We start from the raw sequence: 25,441 nt of genomic DNA, 5'->3' as shown, positions 1-25,441 counted from the left end.
TTTAATCTCCTTCCCTGTTTGTGCCTCTCGACCGTTCGCACTCTTTACTTGATGTTTTCCTTCAGTTCACCTTGGAACAACACACATATGTAAATGTATGGAAGCGTGCTGTTTTATTACACAGGACCACAAGCTCTGCAGGCTCTTGTAGAGGGGAAAAAATGTATGAATAGTCTTCAGAGGTATGGATTAATGCAGCGAGATTGCCTTATGCTGTCACCTCAGTATTTTATGCCTCGGCTGTAATAGCTACTCAATATCAGCAAGATATGATTCCAGGATTATAGTTTTTTTGAAACTGTACTATTCAGCAAATTTAAACAATTATATATTTACCCCCTACAAGGACGTTATGTTTTGAATTGTGTTTTTTGTGAAGGGGGTGGGACATGGCCCAAGAAGGAAGCCGTTAAATTGATCCGAATACATGATCCAGGAATTTTGTTTGACTTTCTTTGCCAGGTTTTCCTCAGACTTAATTAATCTATGGTGCAAGCTGGGGTGCACATGCATGCACATGAAGGTTCCAGCAACAGATTCCAAGTGAGCGGTACACAGACTAAAGAGTGAAAGAGAAGTTCTCTACGGGAGAGAGAGAACTCTATGCCTTTCCTGGGTAAGCACACAACTGCGGCTGAAAAAGGTCTGAGTGTCTGCGTGGACGGTAACAACTTTATGGACGATAGCAAAACACCAAGTTAGAGATCTCTTGTGTTATTATGAACACTATAAAAATGTATCTTGCTTACATCTGAAACTATGGCGGGACTAATTCGAATATGGCGGCTGCCACAGTTTAGATTATGAATAGAAAGTCGGAAGTAAACACTTTCAAAGCGCCCTTCTAGTTCATACTGAATATCTGCTTCAGTTTTATACCTCAGATTGGTTTGAGTTGAGAAGGAATACATATTTGTGCCCCCTATATTTAAGAAGAAATAAAAGCAACATTAATCCTAATAAAAAAGAAAGAAATGTTATGGCTTGTAAGAAGCACCAGTCTTGGGTGTACACTCATACAAGTTTGAAGCCATATTGTAAAACTCAGGCATTCTCTCCTTTTTTTGTTCACGCCTTCAAAATGCAGTGAAGGTCTTTTTTTAAAATTAAAGTGACAATTGAATACAAAGCCATAAATGGTAAAGATTGACATTTATTTCTCATCACAAATAAAAAGAACCATGCTTACTCACCACAGAACGAAAACAAAAAGAGAAGCGCTCAGTCTTTGTATGTTTACGGACCTTGCTGTCGGAGTGTTTTATGAGAAGGTGAATAATGGCACTCTATGAAGATTGAAATTCTTTAAAAAAAATCCAATTCTATGCCCATACATTGAACCCCCCCCCTCAACCCACACCACCCACGAGTACCCCACCTCCACCTGTGCCCCCGAACATTGATCACAGCATTATTTGAGTGGGTCAGTCTGAGGGTTCTCAGTCACCAGAAGTCTTAATAACCTGGAACAGTGTGACGTTATAGAGCACCTGGTGTCCGTTGTTCCAGGTGTACAGGACCCTCTCCCTGGGGTTGTAGTCCATCATGGAGATGTGGGAGTATTGATTGTGGAAGGGGATGTCCGTGTACTCGTAGCTCGACGTGTTGGTGTAGTAGGCAAAGTAGATCTTGGCACCAGCCAGGTGGGAGTTGGTGACGTAAAGTGTACCGCAGATCATGAAGGACTCTCCAGCACTGCGCTTGGGAAAACCTGTGTCCCATGTCTGCAGCACTTCCAGACTCTGCGGCTCCAGGCGGCTGATGACAATGTTCCCAGCGTTGGGGATGGTGGTATAAACGGCCCACAGGCCATTTTCATCCGCCATGAGGTCGATGTCAGAGGAGCCACCCCAGGAGTAGGGAAAGGTGTTGTTATATCCAGCCCCACTCAGGCTGCGCTGCACCAGCACACTCCGAGAGCGGAAGTGGTACTTGATGATGATGTTGCTCTGGTACTTGTTGTAGTACAGCGAGCCGTTGTAAACCACGTGGCCGGTGCCTGCCCAGGGGTGAGGCAGCAGGTGCTGCACAAAGTTCTGGCCCTTCATGAAATCATTCATTGTGCGGTATTCCAGGACACGACGTCCCTTGAAGTAACCATCCATGGACCACACCTGTGAAAAGAGGAGAGGTGAATCCGACTGGCGGGAAAAGGAAGAAACTGAAGAAGTTGATGTGAAGGTCTAAAGGTTATGGGATATTATTGTCTTGCTATATATGGCACAACTCTCTGCAAGAACTCTGCCATCATTGTAGCTGGTGGCATCGCCCTAAGCAAAGTAAATGTGTGTGTGGTGAATCTCTGTTGGAGGGTGAGTGTATGCCTTCGTGCACTTGTGCATATTTGAATACTTGCGCTGAACTATTGATCTCGTGTGTGTGTGTGTGTGCGCGTGTGTGCGCGTGTGCACGCGCGCGTGCATGTGTTTGTTAAGACGATGCCCGTACTTTGCAGTCAACCACTGCCCGTGCTCCCTGCCCTTTCCAGTCCACATTTACAGAAAATCAATCCATTTAGCGGCTCTATCTTTTTCCTCAAGCACTCTCAGCGGATCTCTCCACTGGCAAGGCCCCTCTCCGGCTGCGTCTTCCGTCTTATTCCCTCAATGGTTCTGTCGAAGCACACTTCAGCTTTTAATTGATTCAATTACACTGCTGTTGGCTTAGATATTTATTTTGTCCCACATATATCAACGAGAATTTTGCTGTGATTCAGCCATTATTCTTCTGAAGCACTTCTTTTCCAATATGTCTCTCTTCCCCTCCTCACTTCCCCTCCTCTCAGGTGGAAAATAGCCACTTTTCTTTAATAAAAGTGTGACTGGGGGGGGTATGGAAGGGTATGGGAGGAGTAGGGGGTGGTGAGGTAAACAGCAGCTGAATTATGGAGAAGGGGAGATTATGGTGCATCAAGCATTGTTTCTCCTCTGCCTGCTAAATGAGTCCCTGGAGCTGAGCGGGAGGCAGGAGCTGAGCCAGGCTGAAGCTCTAGCACATTTAGACCATGTGGCTTTTTTTTCTCCCCCTCTCCTTCTCTCGTCTTATTTGGCTCCTCAGCGACGAAGACGCGTCCCCAAATATGATTATCATGATTGTCGTGGGTGCTGATGTGGCATGTGTTGATGTATCTGGCTGTTAATACAATTAGCGATTGATCTAAAGAGTCGAATGTGATCTGAGAAAGTCAAGTGATTAAAGATAAAGATCGGGACATTCAATCTCGGAAAATTGACCTTTTCTGCCAGCAATATCTATTAAGCCTGCGATGATTCAGGGTGGAGATGAAAAAGGCCACCCTCATCCCTCCTCTTGAACTTCATCCGTTTCCATTCTCCCTTACAGATGGCTAATAATCCACTCTCCACCACCACTCCCCCCCCCCTCCATTCACCAGGCCCCGCAGCACCCAACCCCCCACCCATCGTATCTCTTTCCCCCGTGTTCCATTCCATGTGCCTGTCCACACAAAACCACATGTCATCTCTAATCAGCTGAAGCCATTACTATATCATCTGGGTCCAGAGCACACTCCTGGTAATTACCTGGGTGATTTAGAAAACTTTAGCCCACACAACTCATCCATCTCTGTACTGATGATGAAGTGATTAATCAGCTGGAGTTGCGGTGACAGAGGAAGACGGGGAGGAGGGAAAGGGATGCTATCTATCAGTGACTCAGCTTTGCTTCCCCATTTCTCTCTCTGTCTCTCCTCCTCCAGAGCTCACCAGAAGTCCTGCTCAGGCAAAACAGTCAATCAGCCACTTAAGTATCATGGCAGCGTTGCTGCGAGGGATATATTTTTTTTCATCGAGCCACTGACAGAGTTCAGCCTGTTCTTGGCAAGTGACTTTTGTTCCACTTTATCCGTCGGTGTGTGTCGAACTATGAAGCGGGTTGTAGGGAATGAAAGGGACAAGAGTTGAGGGAATGTGGCGAGAACGAGAGAGACTTACTCTGTTGTCTGAGCTGGGGATCATAGTATCTGTCATCCAGAAGCCAAACCTTGACCCCGATGCTCGTACTGTGATGGGATTACTGACGCCAGTGAGCTTGCCACAGCCTGGAGGTCAAAGACGGGAAGAGGTAAAATGTCATACAGTCTTACATACAGTATTAACATATAGACAATCTTTCAGTTTTTGTGTTGTTTAATCAGCTTTTTGATTGTCAGTTATCATTTTTGTATTACATTTTGTATTGTGATGTAAAAATGTATTGAATTGGAATGGGATTTTTGTTTGGCCTGTGGTGATGCTGGTTGCAGCTTTCTTCCTGAAACTATAAATTGACCTGCAGTACGACAAGTAAAGACCGGCTGCAGGACTCAGTCCACAGAACCCTGAATCTACACCACCGCTGCTGCACCAAGAGCCGTTCAAAGTTCGGTGAAGCTCGACTCAGAACCCCAAACTGGAGAGTCAGTATTAGTATGTAGTTGTTGTGAACGTGCTGTTGTCAGCAACCTCACTTGCGTTAATGAGTCTCAGCCACCGCTGCCACAGGCGAGGGTCTGCACTTTTTTTAATATTGAAAGTATTGCAGGTCCAATACACACAACATCTGGAGTTACTGGATAGATATTTACTAATGGAATCGTTAACTAATATATTATTATGTGTATGTCCTTAAAATATCTGTGTCCATTATTGTGTTACTTTCCTGTATTTATCTACTTGTTTTGTAAAGCAAGTATAAAAATGATCTAGGAATCGACTGAGTAGTATTTTCTTCTAATTATCATCATTATACCAATGGAAGACAATAACTTAACACTAATGACCCAAAGGCTACGCTCTGGCTTTGGTCTTTTTTCTGCAAACTCCTCAGTTTATATATGTGGGATTTTGTAAAATCATCACTTTAAGTTAACAAATTACATGTGAACACGATCAATTATTCATTCATTGTTTCGAGGCCAATGTTTCTAATGTATGCAGATAACTGGAGCCCTCATCACGGTGGAAATGTTGACAATATGCAATAGTTTTGACCACTGATGATACTAAATTAATCATTAACTCCTTTCTGCACTGCTGTACCTCTAATCTTTAAATTGCCCGTACACCCACCAACCCGCAACCATTTCCTACCTAGTTTCTGCATGCAGGAGTGGAGCCTGGTCTCCAGCAGCAGGACTCTCTGGCGTAGCTCCTCATAATCGTAGGCCCCCATCTCTTCTTGGATGGCCATCAGCACCAAGGACAGATTTCTCACCTCCTCCCGAAGACGCAGGATCATCTTGGCGTCCGCCTTGTACTGTTCCAGCACTGGCAGCAGGGGGAGCAGCTGGGTGACCTTGTCCTTTAACTCCTTGAGATATGTCGTCACAGAGAAGGAGACATGGAGAAGCAAAGAGGGAAGAAGATTAAACCCGTAAAGAATAAAGAGGACAAAGGGATGAGGTCGACCATGCGACTCGGTTCAGGGGGATTGTGTGCAGGGGAGCTGGCCTTTCAATCTTCAGGTGTTGCGTCTGGTTCATGGTTCATCTCTCACTCAGAAACTCATATTGTTGCCTGATTGTTCATCTTCTCCACCCTGGATTTATCATGAGACTACAGCTAAACTGCACCAAGGGGTAATTTACTGTGGAAACGTGTTCCCAGATCTTTTGGGAAAACACACTGAATCACTCCTTCTCACTTCTTCTCGTCCTACATGCACAGATAAGCTTATTGTCATTGTTCAAGAAAAACTAAATAACATGCCCTCCTATTGCAAAGCACATTTAACAAATGATAGATGCAATTGAATGACAGATTGAAAACAGGATGATACAGCCCAAAGTGATATCAAGATAAAAAAGGCATCAATCGATTTCGATATTTTCAATAAATATTCCAGTATTAAGTTTGTAAGATTTAGGTGAAAGGGATCTTTTGGCAGAAATTGAACATAAATTAATCTTGTATCTTTTCACTATTGTGTAATTATCTAAATTGTACGAATTGCTGTTTACTTTACCTTAGAATGGGCCCTTTATATTTAAATACTTTATATTTACATAGCTCTACGGAGGCTGCCATGTTTTTACAGTAGCCCAGACTGGACAAACTCAACACTTTTTGAGTTCTTATGACAACTGAAGGCTACCGCAGGTTCTCTTTCATGTTAAGAATAGGAGGGTGAGGTGTGTTCAGCTGCAACATGCAACTTCACCACTAGATGCCACTAAATCTTACACACTGATCCTTTAATATCTGTTAAGTTTTTTAAAGACAGATTTTTGCCCCTGGGTGAAGCTTGTGCTTTTAAATTGTTCTTTATGAGCAGAGAATGACAAACACTTGATAAACAGCAAAACATTTTTCAAATCTGAGGTAGATCAATCATGTGTTACACCTCCTCACTGTGACTGCACTGTATATTAAACCTTTGGTATTTTGCTATTGATGAAAAATATAAATTAAGATAATAAATATATAGATAATTATTTATATATTTTTTAGTGCCCAGCCCTAATTGAAAATTAAAAACATGTTAATGTTATGCAACGCTCGAGGTGTATAGAGTTACTCCGTCTGTGCTGCCGTTATGTCACACTGCAAGTACCTGCAGTATACAAGTATCACATACATGTAACTGGGGGTACATGTAAGTGCATGAAAAGTACATCTTGCATTCTGGGGGTGAGACGACAAGATTAAAAGCAGAATCGTTTAATGTAACCACTGTTCTAGGGAAGAAACTAAATGTTGTGTAATGTTTCCGTCCTTTACGATTTAACATCTCTACTCACTATTGTTACTGTACAGATCAAACTCCCACCCACTCGTGTCGTGAAAAGCTGTATTTACACGTGTTGTGTGATTTGATTTATCATCAACAGTAAGGGAAAATGGTACTGCTGCATATAAACTTAGTCTATGACTCATCATATGTTTAGAAGTGAAATGAACAATGCGTTCTCAGGTAGGAGTGCAGGGAGCAGCGGGAGAGCCAGGCTGCCTGCATGGAAGTTAGAGGGCTCCTGAGAGAAAAAAGGTGTATCAATAAAGTGTGGCCGCCACAGGAGGGGCTGTTTCCTCCTTGTTAAGGTTTATCGTAAATCTGGTGATGGAGCTGCTCTCAGCCCTGTGGCGCCACATCATAAATCTCATTTTCCCCTTTTCAAGCCGTGAAAATTCAGTCTCGTTAATCTCCCACGCTCTGCCATTGGCAACTTTGAGCTGCACGCATTCATCAGCCAACCTGCTCTGGTCAAATCCTCCTCTTTTTTTTTTATTGGATTGCAGATTTGCATTCTGACAAGTCCAGGGATATAATGCTTACCTCTCTGCGCATTTTAGTCATCTCGTGCTTTACTGATGAATTGGCTAATTTCATAAACATCTTCATTACCTCGGTTGGAATAGTGTTCATAAAACACACTGTGAAAGCAAAACATAGCCATCCATGCTTGTCCCTGTGCTGGAGCGGTGTCTCAGCGGTAAAGCCCACTTTGCATTTATCAAAGCATCTTTTAATCAAACTATTTTATGGTCCATCTAATATCTGTAAGAGTGTGAGAAATATGGAGAAGGTCTGGGCGAGACAGTCTGCTGACGGGTAGACAAAAAGACCCACCGATAATGGCAGCTGAGTCTTAGCTTGTAGAGAGATAAGGTGGAGATAAATTGGAATATATGTGCCGGTAATCTAAGAGCAGACGCCGGAATGTTAAGTATATAGAGCTGGAGAGAGGAAAGGGTGTAAAGAGAGGAGTGCTATTGGGTCCAGGGGTTTAATAATTCAGGCGCATGTGAATTTGCTCAAATTTCCTCCGCACGACTCAATGGCTCCGAGATAGTTTTGGAATTGAATTTGTGTACCGATGCCTATGCGACAGTCTATCAAGATACAAAGTTTTATTGTCTGTTAAGAGTGAAAAGAGATTGCGGGAGAGTGCACCGGGCAGAGTTTGTGTGTGCACATGGAGAGCAGTGCCACATCTAATAGTACACGCATTTATACTTGATTGTAATACACACTCGGCGATTACCTGAAAACCCTTTGGATTGAGACTGCGGGGATTGTCAGAAGCCACCTTCAGCTTCCCGTCCACCACCTTCATCAGACTCTCGGTGTTCCTCACGTACTGCAGGTCTCTGTATGTCCGCAGGTCCAGCACCTCCATTGACTGGCTGATGTTCTGAACCTGTCACATGGAAACGCACACAAATGCTCCTGTCAATAACAATATTTAGTATTAAAGTTTTTCCATATCCTTTCCTCACCAGACATGTAGCTCTAGTTTGCTATAGAGCTGATTTGCTGATCATTAAAATGTGGATATATTCTTTGTCTTTGACCGTAAACTGAATATTTTAGGGGTTTTAGGTTGTTGATTGGATTTGAAACCTGGAAAGACAAATTTGCTATTTGCAGACAGTCCTGATGATGCATAGAGAAAAATCACCAGTATACTAATTGACCTTACAAATGGTGGTTGAAGCTCTGACATTTATATGCTACATGTGGGACAACTCTTGAACTTTCATTTCCTTCACCAAGGAGATTATGTTTTTGGCTGCATTTGTTTGTTTGTGAGCTGGATTATGCAAATGTTATTGACATATTCCTTGATTTCTAAGAGAATAATTTATGGAAAACAAGAATAACTTGATGCTGTTCAGTATAACATAGCTTCAAACTTCATGAGGGGGTTTATGTTTGACATCAGTATTTACCCACGCAGGTCAGATGAACTGAAAACTTTGAAATGTCCACAGGCGTGAATGTCTTGGTCAGTCAGGAGGTTTGCCCTTCAGCAAACTGCAGCCGCATGACTTATACCCACTGCATGCTGGGCTGGCAGCTCCCCGGGGATAAGTGATATGGAAACTTAAATTTCCCTGAAGGGATCCAATCCTTTGCAGTCCCTCATTCCTATATTCAAATTCAAAAAATCGTTCTGTATTTGCTTAAATTCATGAGTCGTAACATAATCCTGGCTACAGCCTCGTGTTGCAGCAAACTTGTATTGAACTGTAAAGTAAAAGCTTGAGCTCCACAAGCAGTAGAAGAGAAAAAGATGGATGATTGTGGCAATAAAACACAATCACAGTATGACAGTAACACAGTCTGCCTAACACAAATCCAAAACGAGATGGCCATCAAAAGTATCACTCAAAAGAAGAGCCGAGTATAAAAATGCTTAAACTGAGTCATTTAAAACTCACTAGAGAAAATTCATAATGTATACAAAACAGAATAAAAGGCAATGAGTAAATCAAAAAAGAAGAAACAAAATAGCGTAACCCAGTTGAAAAGTGAGGATGTTGAGAAAGCAGCACAGCTGCCAGAATCTATCAGGACAATACATAAAAAAGAACAACACATTCATATATTATGCAATAAAAGTCAGCAGGTTCCACTTTGGTGGTTAGTTGGGATATAAATATCCTTTCTCCCACTGCTATCAGAATAAGGCTACAGTGTCACGATGACTGTGCCCACAAGTTAATAGATAGATATAAGATGTATAGCAAACAGAATAAGTCATGTGGGGGAACAAGCGTGGTGGAAAGTCGGTGTTTACAGAATCTCCGTCCTCAGATTTGCTCCGTGTTACTAAGTACTCAGCTTGCTCACTCTTTGACAGCCCACTCTGTTGCTGCATAACCAGCCTACTGTTTCATACACCCCCTCATCTCCTGCGCGATGCACCGAGCTGAACTGGCCAGAAATCATCCCAACGTTGACAAATGTTACAGGGCTGCAGTGCATATACATGTAGGAGGCTCACGTGTGCGTATGTACGTCCAATAGCCCACACGCGCAAAAAAGACACCCACCCACACGCACACGCGCAGCTGAAACTCCCAAGCACACAGAGGAATTTATTCAAATCGCTCTCTAACAACAACACAAACAGTCCCAACTCACAAAGGTCACGGTTTGGCACAAAGTCTGTTTTGCACCAATTGCCTGGCGTTACACTCTTTGACAGCCCACTTGTTTGTTTTGCGTCCAGCGTGTTTTCTATATCAAACTCATCTCCCACATGCCTTATGAACTAACCAGGGAATATTTGGTCAGTAAATATTTTTCTTTTCGCCAATTAAAACTAATCTGACAGACCGTTCAGATGGAGTTGCTGAGGAACATGTTGAGTAAAATGTTCCAACAGCTCAGAATCCCCACAAAAACAATGTCGCTATACGTCGATACCACGCTCCACCCTCTGAGCCGTGGTAACTGATCAACACACACACAAACCCACACCACACATTTCACTCTTTCTTCCTCTCACATGAGATCCCACACCTCCACCCTCACGCCACGCAGAATCCAATCCACCAGGTGACCGGTGAAATGTTGCACCCTGTGCCAAACCCTTAAGTGCGTTTGTGTGTATGCATGGATGACTTTGCCCCCCCCTTGTCTCACTTTATCTCAGTCAGTCAGACAGAGCGGTCAAAGGGGAGCAAGGTGTTCAAAAGTCTGCGCCGTGAGCATTCTCATACCGCCGTACTTCAGGGTCAACTTTAGCTTTGGATGGCATTTTGTCCGGCTTCGCAGAAAGCTGAATAGAGGCTTTTTGCTCACTACTCTTTGAACAGAGGGGGGTTTTGACATTGTTAGCGTATCCTTGGCTTTCTGTTTCAGGGAGAGCCTTTGTGGATCTGGTCTGCGAAAAATAATTCCCTCACACGCTCTGGGTTCATCTGAGGATATCTTAGAGAGCATGCTACTATTCTGTGCACATACACACTGACTCACACATCGCCTTTTAACGCGTGGCTTTTATTTGTGTGCAACTCAAATAGGGCTGACCCCAGGTGTCCTCATTAGGCTGAGCCGTGCACTGTATGAGACAGGGGAGCCTTTGGCTATGATAAGTGTTTTCTTACAAGCGATGTCTGTGTGCATTGGTAAACGCAGTAACATAAACAGCCAGACTGTTTAATTCAACAGTAAATCATATATTTGCATAGCATAAAAAAATTCAGTGTTTGTTCAGGCTGTGTCAGAGAGGTGATGATTTCATTCCATGGTGATTTCTGAAGTTTGTTTTGTGTATTGTATTCAATTGTAAGGGCTGACAGGTTGTACAGTGCAGCAGCGCAAACTGTGCCCTCAGAAATTAGTCGATATCTTCACCTCATAAACTGAACAAATGTATCACATTTTAACATAATCTTCTGAAAGAGCATTTATGGCATGTTTTCTTTCTCCCTTAAAAATAAGTTTCACCTACATGTTATTTGTTCACTCACCCAAAGATTGTGCTTATCTGCAAGAAGACATAGTAAAAGTAGAAATAAAGTAAAAGAAGTTTTTGTGCTAGAGATGTTATTCTGTAAATTCATGCACATTTTTTATGTCAGGATTTTTTAATTATCCAAAATATTAATAAAAATATGTATTATTATTATTATTATTATTATTATTATTAGTAGTATTGTTGTTCTCTTAACAAAAATTAGCCATCATTTAAAAGGTGTTAAAGGTCCAGTGTGTAAGATTTAGGTCAAAGGGATCCATTGGCAGACATTAAATATAAAATAATTCTTGTGATGTTTTCACTAGTGTGAATTCATCTAAATTGTACAAATTGTTGTTTTCCTTACCTGTGAATGGACCCTTTATATTTAAATACTTTATATTTACAGTGGGTCCTCTCTACGGAGGCCACCATGTGTTTTACAGTAGCCCAAACTGGACAAACTAAACGCCATTTGACTTTTTGTGATAACTGTAGCCTACCACAGGTTCTCTTTCATGCATAGAAGGGGAGGCTGAGTTGAGGGGTATTCAGCTGCAACATGCAACTTCACCACTAGATGTCACAAAAGTCTACACACTGAACCTTTAAAGGTACTGTATTTACCTGAGAATTTCGAAACCCACATAGGTAGACACATGGACATGGACAGATCCATGTTTCAAGCATGTGCTGTACAACAACCTGCAATTAAACTCACTTGTCATGTGCTACATGAGCAGCACCAAAAATATTCCAGCATACAAACTGTCTCTGTCTCACCACATATATTACGCTGTATGTCGTGTATTTTCTAATCCTGCATACTTAAAACATGCAGAATCAGTTTTTTTTGTTTTGTTTATAACGGTAAATAAAGATATATATTACATACTGCATATACATTAATCCATACATCTATGTGAACACAGCCCCTTTCTATGAATAGCTTTGTTAACTTTGTCTGTTTCCCAGAATATTCCTGCCTGTTAGAATCTGCAGCTTATAAAGTGTGAATGAGTGTGGGTTTTGTCGGCATGAACATGAGCTTGAAACAGCAGCAGGCAGAGACTGTCAGGGGAGAAGGCAAACTTCACTGAGAATGAACGCAATATGTGAATTCAGGTGTTTCATTGATCCATCAGGACCTCGGAGCCCATTCAGCATCTCAATTTACCAGCACCTCTCCTCACAAGACCACATCAATGTCAGCTCCCACTATCTCACCCACTCTGTTCTCCCTCTGTGCTCCCGGGCTCTCGCTCTTTGGATCCACCCTTTTCGTTCGCCCCATTTTCTGGCTTTGAGTGTCCACAAAAAAACCACAACAACAAAAAAACCATTCTGGTGCAAATGAGCTGCAGACCTTGGGAAAGCAGCTTGGCAGCCAGTTAGAGAAAGTATCATTTCTCAGTTTTTTTAATCATCTATTTTAGCAGAGACACTGATATTACTCCTGCAAATAACCAATTTATGCAGTAACAGATCAGGAGAGTCAACAAGCAGCAGCCTGCCGTTTCACCCCTGATCCCTGTGTGTTTGTAAACTAGACACTAGCAGGGAATTACATTTGCATACACACAGCGCTGCACCATAGGTCAACAACTCTCATAGTACATAGAATTACTGTCTAGTTGCTAAACCATGTATTATCTTTGAGGGTTGTATGCATGTACATTTTTTTTGTATGACATTAAATACATTTGTTATATAAGATTCAACAATGTACAAAAAATGAATGTATGCCGCACAAGCCTGGGAATGTAACGTCTTGTGCAACTATACGCTGCATTTACTGTGTAACTATGCAAACAAAGCATTTGCTATATCTTCACTGAATTGTGAAACGGTTCATTTTCTTAATTTGTATCTAATGCATTTAAATCTATAAAAGAAACATAAGGCCAAGGCTCAATGAATCCAATTTCATGGGTATGTTTTGGACACTTCTCTTGTTAAAGGGATAGTTTAACCGAAAAATGAAAATTCATTATCTACTCACCACTATCCCGCTGGAGGGGTGGGGGAAGTGTTTGAGTCCACAAAACACTTTTGGAGTTTTAGGAGTAAACAGTGTTTAGCCAAGCGACCTCTTCTTCAGAGGTAAGAAAACAACAGAAAAAACATAACATTCCTCCATACTGCTCGTGTGGTGTCATCCAAGTGTCTTTACGTCTTTGTGTTGTAAGTCTAAATGTCCTCTACCGGAAGTAGCAAAGCAAGCGGACGTAGCCACTCGATGGTGCGCCCGAAGGTCCTTGAATGCACCTCGAAGTAAGATATCAGAGGTCATTTAGGCTGAAAACACAGTTTAAATGACCTCGTTTTGAGCTGAATATGAATGTCAGGGCATACGGCCACTTGGATGACACCACACGAACAGTATGGAGGCATGTTATGTGTTTTCTGTTGTTTTAATATGTCTGAAGTTTAGGTCGCCGGTTATTCCAATTGTATCGGATTTGGCTGCAACACTGTTTACCCCTGAAAGTCAAGATGTGTTTTGTGGATTCAAACACTTCACCCACCCCTCCATCGGCATAGTGGTGAGAAGATTAATGAGTGACTTTCAAATGTTTTCGGTGAACACTTTAAGGCAACCTTAATAAGAAAAAGAAGAATAGATAGTCTTCTGATTGCCTTCATATATATCTGTATGACTGTTGGCAGGAAGTGATTTCACGTCAGCAGTCTGTACGTGACAGATCGTGCACCAGCTCAGTTTGTGCGGGTCACCGTCGTGTCTCAGAGTGAGTGTTTTATTGGCAGCTGTCACCTTCTCCATGAGCTGACGAAGCTGTCTGCTGCGTGGGTCGCGGTTACACATGTTCTGGGCCGGTGCGACCACGGTACAGACACACTTCCCATCTGCGTCCTGTGCCGAGCTGTAGATCTGCCAGCCCTCCTCTGGGCTCGGGTACAGAGCCTGCACAAACACAGAGACATATTCATCTTAGACCACAAGAAGCAACCGTTTGCATCTGTCTTGCTGTTGTTTATCTATGCCGCTTCTTAGCAGGCTTTTCAAAATGCATGAGGGTAGACAAGATATTTTACTCTGCCAGCATGTATCAACAGTAATCTGAAAAGTGTTCCGCCCAATATAAAACATTTCTAAACTAATAAATTTATCTAATACTTGAAAGTGTTGTAGAGAGTGTTTGGAGATAAAAAAGACTCTTTAATGCATTCCATATCGTGATTGGTTGTGCCCATTCTGTCACCATAAGTTAGCAGCACAGTCATAATTTCTCCGTGGCTTTTCTCTTTCTCTATTGCATCCCTGCCAAAAATTACTCCTCCCCAAAGGCAATTAATGGCAATTGATCACCCCGACTAGTAAAATCACTTGCAGTCTAATTTTAAATGGAGAACAAGAAAGAAAGAGATTGACAGAAGAATAGTGCTCGTAGCAGTAAGGACTCAGGATGACGTACATGAGGGATAAAAGAGTCAGATAGAAAGTAGAAGATAGAGAAAAAGAAGCAGAGATGGGTGCAGGTCTAGATAAGACAAGAATATTAGTGGAAAGCACAAAACCACAACACAACTCCCACAACATGGGAGGAAAATGGGGATATCAAAGACAAGAGGAAGAAGGGGGGGGGGGGATCAGGCCAGGTTGTGTGAGAGCAGAGCATCTAATAAGTTAGGACATCGAGAGGAAATGGAGCTGTTTGAAATCGATAAAGCAGCCCGTTACCAGCGGAGGAGGGGCGAGGCTGAAAGGATGGATGTCTCTCTCTGACTAATCCAATCAAAAGTAGTGCTGTGCGCTCGCATGCGCGTACACACACACACACGCACACATACGCACAGCTTTGTGCATAGGCCGAGGCTGGGTCATCCGTTCATTCACACTGCATCGACACAGGCCCGGCATTTAAAGCAAAATGTAATGAGAGACATAGCAGCCATTTTAGTGATGAAATTAAAGGCCCATCCATGTAAGTGGATGGAAAAGGCTGGAAATAAGATCTTGTGGCTAGGCTCAGTGCCGACCCTCCCGCCTTTCCTCCGAGCGGCGTTGTGCTGTGCTCTCGTCTCCTTGGGTCGGGGGGGGATCAGATTAAAATGTCTTGGGGGACAGGGGGACTGTGTGATTGGAGTGTAAAGTAGCAGCCACCCTGCGAGCCAATGTGCTCACTGTCACATCTTGTCACTCCTGCCAATCCCTTGGCACGCCACCCCCTCTCCCACTTTCTTTCTCTCTCTTTTCCTCTCCTGCACTCGCTGCTTTGCGCCGTTTCTCCCCCACACTCTGAGAAAGAGTGAATTTTAAATCAGTTCAGATGAATTGTGGCACATTATAGGTACATGAGCCCCTTAAATATGCTGTAATATCAACCCTGGATTTATACACATCACCCTTTTTATTTAATATGTTTAATTATATTCATAGTATATCGAGTAGACTCATACATTTTTAAAATTAATACGTCTAAATTTAATTAAAGTTAGTAATATTCTATTCATATTTTCTGTTCACACATACATGAATAATATTTCAGTATGACTGAATGAGTACTGTGCACATGAATGACTCGCAGTGGACTTTATTGGCACTCTGGCTGAATTATAATTCCATTATTCCTAATATTTGTGAGCGAGTGTGCTGCCAGTCCTTGTTGTGACCTGGACAGGTTTTTTTCCTCCCGTCAGTCAGCACCTTTCCTTTCATTAGTCTTCCTTCTGTGATGAAATCCAGTATCAGTCGTCTGTTAGTTGGAGTGATGACAGAGGTCTGCAGAGGCCAGACTTGGAGTGAAGATGAGACAAAAGATAGAGCCTCCATAGCAGAGCCTCCTCAAATTTCTTTCAACCAGATCTGACTGTCTATTTCATTCTGCCATTGGCGGCGGGGCGGGCAAGATTCTTTTCCCTCTGTCTGCTTCTCCGCCTGCGTCTCACTCACTGTCAGGACTTATTTATTGTGGCATGTGTGTGACTGTCTGAGTGCTCGTCCTGCGTTAAACCTGTTACTGTGAGGATGCCTGTACATATCTGCTGATGCACATGCAAAAACAGCACATATATCTACAATAGGCATTCTTGCACATGCACTATTTACACAAATTCCCACAGAGTTTAATAATGCATGCATTTTGACATGCAGCTATACCCCTACTACTACTACATCCACTCCCTGGAGGGTTTGTTTGGAAATCCTCGAGGCTGAAACGCATGATCACTGCAGATCTGCGGAGCAAACGGCTGCTCAACAATTGTGGATGTGTGTAAGACCGCGGATTGAGAGGCCTCAGCATGGCACGCCTGCTTCTCATTACGTTGGATGTCCTGCAGCGTTAACAGGTGGAGGTTAGTTTGCTTTGAATTGCACAATCCACTTAAGTTACTCACTCTGACGGTATATGCAGCCTCCTGCCTTCTATAAAAATTACCTCACATCCATACATGTGGGGGTTGTCTACCTACGCACCAGATATTCACTTTTCCTTAAGAAAGACTCTTGCAAATGGATGCCGAAGAGTGCATCAATTTTTCATGCCGCTATCAGCTTGAAAGGGAGCCACAGTCGGTGCCACACTGACTTTTTTTATGATGTTTTACATAGTGGGCAGTAATAAGCTGTAAGTAATATCGGAGGCATGTCAGCTTCATTATCATAATACTTTTTCTCGAACATGTTTAAACCCTCTCTCTGCTCCTCGTCTGCTTTTCCCAAGCCGGAGAGTTTCTCGCAGCTACACGTCTTCTCTTCATTAATGTTTCATAAGTGCTGGGCTGAAATTAAGAGCATATTTGAATCGGCTCCAATTTCATTACCACCCACCTATCCATTCTGCGCTAACTTCCCCCATTCTCATCACAGTGGCCGTTTAGAGAGCAGGAGGGAGGCGGTAATTCTTAAATGCAAATGTGCTTTGTCCCTATATATGGTTCGTGGCTGAGCGGGCTGTGGAGATATCTATATATCAGTGCTCATAAGCCACTGATCTCCCGGGGTGCAAGTGGTAAACTTGCATACGTTTTGGAACTCTGGCTTGTTTATGCAAATATGATTTAAGTCCTCTCTCTGTAGTGAAGAGTGGGTCATTGACATTGGCTCATTTAACATGGTGTTCAAACCACGCAGCCTATCACACATCTCATTAGTGTGCGGAAAAACAACTTCCTCAATATTTAATGTCATCCAAAATTATATTCAGGGTATGCAGAGGGAAATATAAAGACTGTCTAATGTTTGCATAATGTATCAATCAGTCAGTCAAACTTCATTTGCATAGCACCTTTCATGCAGGTTAGTGCAGTTCGAAGAGCTTCACAAACGACGGAAAACAAGACAAAACCAATAAAAACGCTTATGATAAAATACAGTCAAATGGATTTTGAAAGCTAAAAACACAAATAAAATTAAATAGATCAAATTAATAGAAGAAACAAAGTCTACTTTAGACAGGTTGGACCTCTTACAGTGATGATAACATAACCTGTGCTATCATCATGATGCTATCAGCGGCTAGCTGGGAGCACTTCAGGTCTTGGGGATAATCCTTTCCTCCCAGAAATAAACACAACACTATCTTTGGAATCTGAAGAGAGGAGGTGTTAAACTCACGGTCGCAGAAATGCATCCATTACACGTGAGGGATGAAGTAGAATATGTAAGTGCCCGATTTGAAGCTGTCATGGCTGTCGTGCAAAAGCCCATTAAGGAAGAAGACAGCGGCAATGAAAACAACAGGAAACCGCAGAGGGCAATAGAGATGAAAAATCAATCGGGCTTGCTCTCTTAAGTGAAAATTACTCTGAAAGATTTTTCTGGCTCCCCCCCCCATTCGCGCAACCTCCGGGTCCCCACTGTTCCCATGGCATCACATCAGACAGCCTGGGCCATGTGAAGCCCCCACATCCTCTGCTGCTGCTGCTGCTTTGCCCCCCCCCATACGAAACCTGATTAAAAGTCACTGATACACTGATGAGGAAGAGTTGTGGTTTGAGAAAGGCTGACGGTGTTAGGAGAGTGCTGGCTCTAATTTCCTCTAGCTTAGATGAAATGTTGCCCAGTTATTATGCTGAATGACAACTTCAGTTAGATCCCTGCTGAGAGAGGAGAAGAAGAGATTGGATGAGAGGGTGTGGTCAGTGGTAAGCTATAGAGTAGAAACCAAATCCTGTTCCAACAGTTTTCCTTCTGTCTCCTGTAAACTGCAGACAAAAGAGCTCCGATCCCCCAAATACAGCGTCAGTATCCGACACTCACTTGGGAAGTGTCTGCAACTTTGCATAGTTTAGGGTCGACCATTATGAAAACTAGAATGGCATATCTCAGCTATGAAACAACATTTAAATTCACTATCCTGATTTATATATTTGGATCTGCACCAGATTGCACACACTCAAAAATAACTAAGGATTCCATAAAGTCCAACCACAAGATATTTAATTGTTTATTTTACCAAAAATTCATGTGAGTCTCTTTTGACTTCAAGTAAACACTGTCAACCGTGATGGAGAGAACTCAGCTAAAGTTTTGTTTTCACCTTGGAACGTCATAAAATGAAATATACACATGCATTAACTTGTTACAATAAAGTGTATTATCTTGTGTGCACGAGATAAAACAACATCACTTGTCTGGACTGCTCTGTAGATCAGTCCCCTTAACATGTAGGATTTTTTACATCCCTTAAACATTCTCTTAGGAATCAAAAGAACCCCCACCCTCCGCCAATGTTAATATAAGTGAAATAATATATCCTGAATCCGCCCCCGATCTAGATCCACACAATATTTTATGTGTTTTTCCTTGGGTCATGCTCCATCCCTCCACATGGAAATCGGTAAAGTATTTTTTGTGTAATCCTGCAAATAAACACGCAAACAAATATATATCCTTGGTGGTAATTAACTAACCCAACAACTTGCGCCATCACCTGAGCGATTCTCTGTGGTGCAAAGACGCTGGTTAACGATTAACAAAGTTCAGAGGGATTATCCAATTAGACATTTGAGCTGCTGGTATCACTGTGGAGAGTCGCAGGATGTACTTCCTCTGGCGTTTCATTAGGCCGACCTCGGGGCGGGCTGCTGTAAAGCCAGAGCTAAATGAGATCATAAATCTACAACTCCTTACTTTACGAGCATGACGGGAAGTATATTATAACTTTCATAAGCAGCGGGAGGAAGTGGCGAGCGGGCAGAGGCAGGCCGCTAGTCCTGGGAAATGAACTATCTGACCGCTACCGCTGTGGACTTAATGCACAGTCACATCTGAGGAGCTGCAGCACTGCAGATGGACAGTGTACGAACAGGAGGACCGAGATAAAGACGTACATAGAAACAGAAGGAGAGAAGGCATAGAGATGAGAGCCATGATAACAAAGTAGGAGGTAATCTATCTCTTTCTTTCATTCTCATCCTGCAGTGCCAATGTTGTTTATCCAAGTTCTAGAGCTTCACTTTCTCTTGTCCCCAGCCCAGTAGAAACATCTGTTCCTGCAACACACGGCTCTGTTCTATCTGTACGGCCAAACAATCACATCTCATTTTTCAAATTTAGTTGGTTTTACACACACACACACACACACACACACACACACACACACACACACACACACACACACGACCATGCAAATACACAAATACACACCCCCACCCTCGAAAAGAGCAATCAGTCGATCCTCAATACACAGGCCATCTGCTGGCCTTTAAAATAAAACTCAATGAAGACTCCAAGTGAAGTCCCTGGTCCCTCCTTCGCCCAAGGAAAACCGATTACCACAGTCAGCGCAGCATGGTTGCCAGTCAATAATATGACTCATAAACTCATCATGCCCCTCTCCCTGCTGCCTCCTTTTCCCTCCCTGCTGCCTCTCGCTCGCTCCCACTCCATCACTCCCGTGACTGCCACCCCTCCTGTGTGGTGTCCTGCTCGCTTTCAATCTGCAGCTCCCTCTCGTTCCGATGCGGCTCGCACTTGAATGACAGTGGGGGTGGGCAGATGTGTCAAGTGCTTTTTGAAGTGGGGTGGGGTGGGGGACTCTCGGGAGAAGTGAGACACTTGTCACTGCCCAGAACTTACAAGTGAGCCGCCACAACATTGTACTTTTTTTCCCGGAGCAGGCTGCCAGTGCCATGCCAGGTGCCTTGTTGAAAAAAAAAAAAGCATTTGCTGCTATTTACGGGGACAACGTAGCTCTATCACGGCTGGTGCGGAACAGAAGAGTGAGGCGAGAGTGGCGGCGCGAAGAAAACATTGCATAAACTGTTAGAACACAGCCGCTGCTTAGTTGGAGGAAAATATGGATTGCAGAACGCGTGGGAATTGTGATATCATCAAACTGGCAAATGAACCATGTCAAAATCCTGATTGCTTGTCCAACTATGGGGTCTGAGATCAATAGTGCTTGGTACACAGGCCGTCGCATAATCAGTTAATGTATCGAAACAATTTAAAATGATATTACCAGATTGGCTTTCTCTCAGATTCTGGCCTCACGTTGTCCCTACGGCAGAGGACACCTGTCGGGGGTCTGAGCTCCAATAAATTGTGTTGTAAGGCTGTTTGATAAACACTAAAGCAAAGTGCTCAAATGAGAATCAGCAGCAGTGTTTAATCTTTAATCCACAGCCAACAATTGATCGCTACAATCTGCTTTATCGGACAGTACAGTGGTTAAAGTTTACAGTTCCACATCCAAACAGACAGAGACTGAATGAGAACAATCATTCCTGGCTCTTGTGTTTGCAAACATTTGTTGTTCCACACTGCCTTGTGATGGTGAGAATATTGTCTTCACTACTCTGCTGCACAGCTTTCTTATTTTAGATATCAAAAGAGAGTCAACACACACACACACACACACACACACACACACACACAGTATTGTCTCCATGACTTCAGAGGACACTACATTGACTTATATTCATTCCCTGGAGACTCAAACTCTAACTCTAACTTATTCTTGCTCAATTCTTACTTTAACCTTAAAGTATGCATTCACAAATAGACTGGATATAAAGATGGACGACATGACAGCTCCGAAAAAGTGAAGCCAAATCATCTCGACCGCCCCCTGGGGGAAATCATCCAGGTGATTCCATCAGCCTATCATGTGGTTAGAGGGACAGTGGCCGTGATACAGCATTCTGTGATATATGCCATCTTAGCTGCTCCGGTTGGTCCCTGCAGGAATACCGTGGTCGTACCCTGGCTGGCTGCAGTACAGGCCATAAACCAAGCCTACTCCATGTTAGAAGATGGGACATACACTAAAATTTCAAAATACACGTCATATAATTAAAAAAACAATCAAAGATGCTTGCTGTTATTTTAGTTCATCACACTACCGTATGTTCATTTGAAATAAACTTTTCAAGTAAATTTGGTTTTAATTACTTATTTGACGAGCAAAAATGCATGGGGAGAAATGTCATGATTGACAGCTGAGACTGACTCGTGATTGGTCGAGTGCATGCATCAGCAGAACCTCGGCTCTACTCCATGATCACTACATGCAGACTCTGGCAAATAAGGTCAAAATCGCAAGATGGCAGCTCCAATGACCATTGGAGGAAGTGGAGATGCGTTGTCCATCTTTATTTACAGTCTCTGGTATTCACCTTTTAAAATTGAATGATTTAAGGGGACTTGCTTTTTGTTTGCAGAGTTAGGTCCCTACAACAAGGAAATGCCTACCCACACACACACACACACACACACACACACACACACACACACACACACTCTGTAAAGTCTATGTTTAGATTTATGACTAATGATAATGACTCTGTGTCCAGACTGAGAGAATCAGACACTGGGAAGGTTCTGCACTTAAGTGGTTTATGTCTTTTTATGACGTGAAGACAATTTCTATCTCAGCGGACTTTCTACTTTTAGAGCTCAGCAGGGCCCAGTTTTTTTGTTGAATATCTCACCAATGGGAAAACATGTTTACGTGTCTTTTCACATCCATATCTGTTTGTTTTTCTCAGTGTTGGAGGCTGACCATACTGCCCCTAATGTACTTCAGTAGATTACAGATATTTAACAATGGATGGCTGAGAATTTCCTCCAACAACATCACATCAACACGGCATATAAGGTTGTTTCTTTTGCTTCAGGAAGATCACCTAGACCCCGTCTTTCCTCCTGTTGCACAAAACCCATAGCAAACTCAGTGAAGTGTGTTGGCTGTGTTGTTGACAATTATTCCAGAACTCAGCTGGATTATTATTGAGCCATAGTCACAAAACAACTCTTCATTCTTTTGTTGTTTTCCCCATAAATCTTTACAATCCCTGCTCATTACCTCCACCGAGGAGGCAATACTTTCATTGCAGTTTATCTGTCTACCGTCCATGAATTTTTTTTAATGGGTTGGGACAGGATCCAAGGAAGAAGCTCTTATATTATGGAGCTGATCCGCATTAACGGGCGGATCCGGGTATCTTTTTGCCTTTCTCTAACATGGTGAGATAGAGGGTTGGCCTTGGCGGAGGTACGCACTTTCCAAGCAGCCTTCTAGGTTTACAATGGATTTTAAAGCATATTTAGTTGTGTATTTCTGAACTTTTAAAAGCTTATGTTACTTCACAGCCCCAGGGACAGGATTGTAACTGTCCCAGCATCTAGACTAAAGACTGCAGGGGACAAAGTTGCCCTTGAAGCCCAAACCATCAAGGTTTTCCTGCAAGTGCTGCTGAATATATCAGTGCATCCATGTGTGTTTATCTACCTGACTAAAACGTAATAACTGACTGCAAAATGAGTTCCACATGTAGCTTTATTAGAGCACGCTCACACCTACGCAAACGCAGCCGAATGTCGTGGGTGGAATATTTTAATCGCTCGCTTGCACAGATTGGAAATGAACAGGAGGCGAAGGTTCACCACTGCTACATTTGTGTAAGTGTGGCCGTACCCTTATGTGTATCATGACCCCGCCTCTTGCCCAAAATGTGGGATTGGCTCCAGCCCCCCCGCCATAACCCATACAGGATAAGCAGTATAGATAATGGGTGGATGGATGCTCTGTAAGTGTGTGTGTGTATGTGTGTGTACATCCTAGACCCACTGTAAAGCAACACCAGCTCCATGTACATGTTAGAGTTCCAGGGCCTCTTCTGCTCATTAAGGAACATGGTTTTGCACTAACCAGATGTGTACAGGCATCCAGGCAGTGTTGTGCTCAGTGCTATTGCAGTAAAGGCCCATAAAAACTCAGTCAGCTGTGTTCTCGGATCAGCTGGTACAGAAAGACTGGCACAGAAAGCAACTGAAGCAGACTTTGAAAATCGCTCTGAGCTGGGAGAATATGGGACGCAGCATGTATGGGTGCCAAGGCGGGGGCAGCCATGCAATGGCCACTGGCACACTCGCACCAGAGTGTCACAAGACCACAGCTAGATCGTCTTTGATTAGAGCTCTAAACATTGTGTGAGTCACGGCTGCTTCTGAGATCATCACAGGAAAATGTCTCATTAATAGTGATGGGACTTTGAGGCGAGGTTTTACATTAAAGTTTCATTTGCTGGCATTGTTTATGAGGAGAGATAATTCCTGTCTCAAAGCGAAAGACATTTCCCATCACAACAGAGTGTTTTACTGTAATAATTCCTGCCACTTTCAAAACTGGCTCATCAGTTTTGATGAAACTTTGATGAAATGAACCTCAACAGCAGCGTTTTCCCTCCATTGCTGCTGAATGAAGGTTGCCTCAACCAAAAATATCCTCTCATAACTATGTATAATATTTTATTGCGTGCACTCTTTTGAAATGCAAATGATAAAGCCTCGACTCATGAGTTTTGATGAGAATGAATAGAATGAAAAGAAACCTGGCAGCAATTCTGTATTCCCCTTGACCCTGAGCATGATAAGCAGGTATAGGGAATAAATGGTTGGCTTATCCAGGTCATACCCTCCAGAGAAAGGTGGGTGTTGAGTGGGATTATCAAGTTGAGTGGTGTAGATAATTCAAAAATGCTTCAAACTCTGACACTGTTACAGAGATTACATTATGATTTAACTTTGAACTTGTGCTCAGAATTACCTGCTGGCATATGTACAAGTTGTAAGAAAAAAAAAAAAAGACTAACGATTTTTTTTCTTTTTACCAAAATGCTTTTAACTTGGTGCTTGACATTTTCATAATTGTAACACGGTGCTAAAACGCCTCTCTCTCCAAAGAAAACATTCCAACCTGACATCTCGCGGCAACATTTAAGAGACGTAAAGTGGTGGATTGATGTTTTAACGAACCATTATAAATAATAAAAGTCTCCTTCAAACAGATGGACCTCCGCCCCTGAGACAAGAACGACTTAACATGCACGGAGTGCATAAACATACAAACACACACATGCACACACATACACATGCACATGAACACACATCCAGATGGTCGCTGAGCTCTTGGGACATTCAATTTCATTTAATCATTTCAGCAGACCAGGACATTTGCCTAATGGCCAAGGTGCCATAAAAACACACTCAGGATGGAGGCAAAGACAATCATTAACCACTCATATCTTACTGTCTCTCATTAGCACAGAAAGGCGGACAGACAGATGTCACACTGAACTTTCATACTTGTGTGTGTGTGTAGGATCAAAACTGTTTTTAATTACAAATCACAATCACTGCCAATATCTTCGCTGTCCCTGTGTGGTCGCCCTGTGCAGTAGGAGACCGGTGGGTTTTATCCGACAAGGGAGAAATAACACAAACTCAAAACTCCAACATTGTCTCAACCTCCCCGTCTTCCTCGTCACCTCTGAATCCCAGCAGCATCCTCCCCACCCTGGAGGTGACTGACAGATGGGATCAGCCTGAACATCACTCAGAACCGCTCTCTGCCTTCAGTCACCCTGGCAAAAACATATGATTTACCGCGGCGGTCCACGCTGCGTCCTCCGCCTCTCACCGCCACTCGCAGTCACTAGCCCCATAATTCAAGATCATTAGACTTAATGTGACTCTCACAACAACATGTGGATCGTTCATACTTGGTTGAGACGTTGCTCTCACATGCATGTCTACCTCCATCATCTCTCTCTTATTAATACAACATATGTCTTGAGACGGACTCTCGTTGTCCCCCTCCCATCTGTGCGCCCCTCTCTGTGCGCCCCTCCGCTGTTTGTGTCATTAACTATACACACATGCTAACTCACGTGTCAGGATCTTCCTATTTATACACTTTCTCCCTCTGTCTTCTGCTTTCATCTGTCACATTCTCTTTTCGTTTCATACACTCACAATGAAAGCATGCACAAACAAATACA

General features: G+C 42.9%; 1 protein-coding gene across 3 annotated transcripts in view; it reads right to left on the bottom strand.

Annotated features, from left to right (window-relative positions):
- Window positions 1-1,135: 1,135 nt before the first annotated feature.
- olfm2a (olfactomedin 2a) overlaps window positions 1,136-25,441 on the bottom strand; it is a 55,617-nt gene continuing 31,311 nt past the window's right edge. For all 3 annotated transcript variants that reach the window (XM_035180477.2, XM_035180476.2, XM_035180475.2), the window contains exons 2-6: window positions 13,965-14,114; window positions 7,982-8,137; window positions 5,091-5,310; window positions 3,954-4,060; window positions 1,136-2,114 (exon numbers count right to left, since the gene is read on the bottom strand). In XM_035180477.2, the coding sequence (XP_035036368.1) occupies window positions 1,440-2,114; window positions 3,954-4,060; window positions 5,091-5,310; window positions 7,982-8,137; window positions 13,965-14,114 (1,308 nt within the window). In that variant the 3' untranslated portion in view covers window positions 1,136-1,439. The remainder of the gene's footprint in view (window positions 2,115-3,953; window positions 4,061-5,090; window positions 5,311-7,981; window positions 8,138-13,964; window positions 14,115-25,441) is intronic.

Source organism: Hippoglossus stenolepis, chromosome 16, assembly GCF_022539355.2.
Source record: "Hippoglossus stenolepis isolate QCI-W04-F060 chromosome 16, HSTE1.2, whole genome shotgun sequence".
Taxonomy (NCBI): domain Eukaryota; kingdom Metazoa; phylum Chordata; class Actinopteri; order Pleuronectiformes; family Pleuronectidae; genus Hippoglossus; species Hippoglossus stenolepis.
This window is presented reverse-complemented; position numbering and strand designations above follow the sequence as displayed.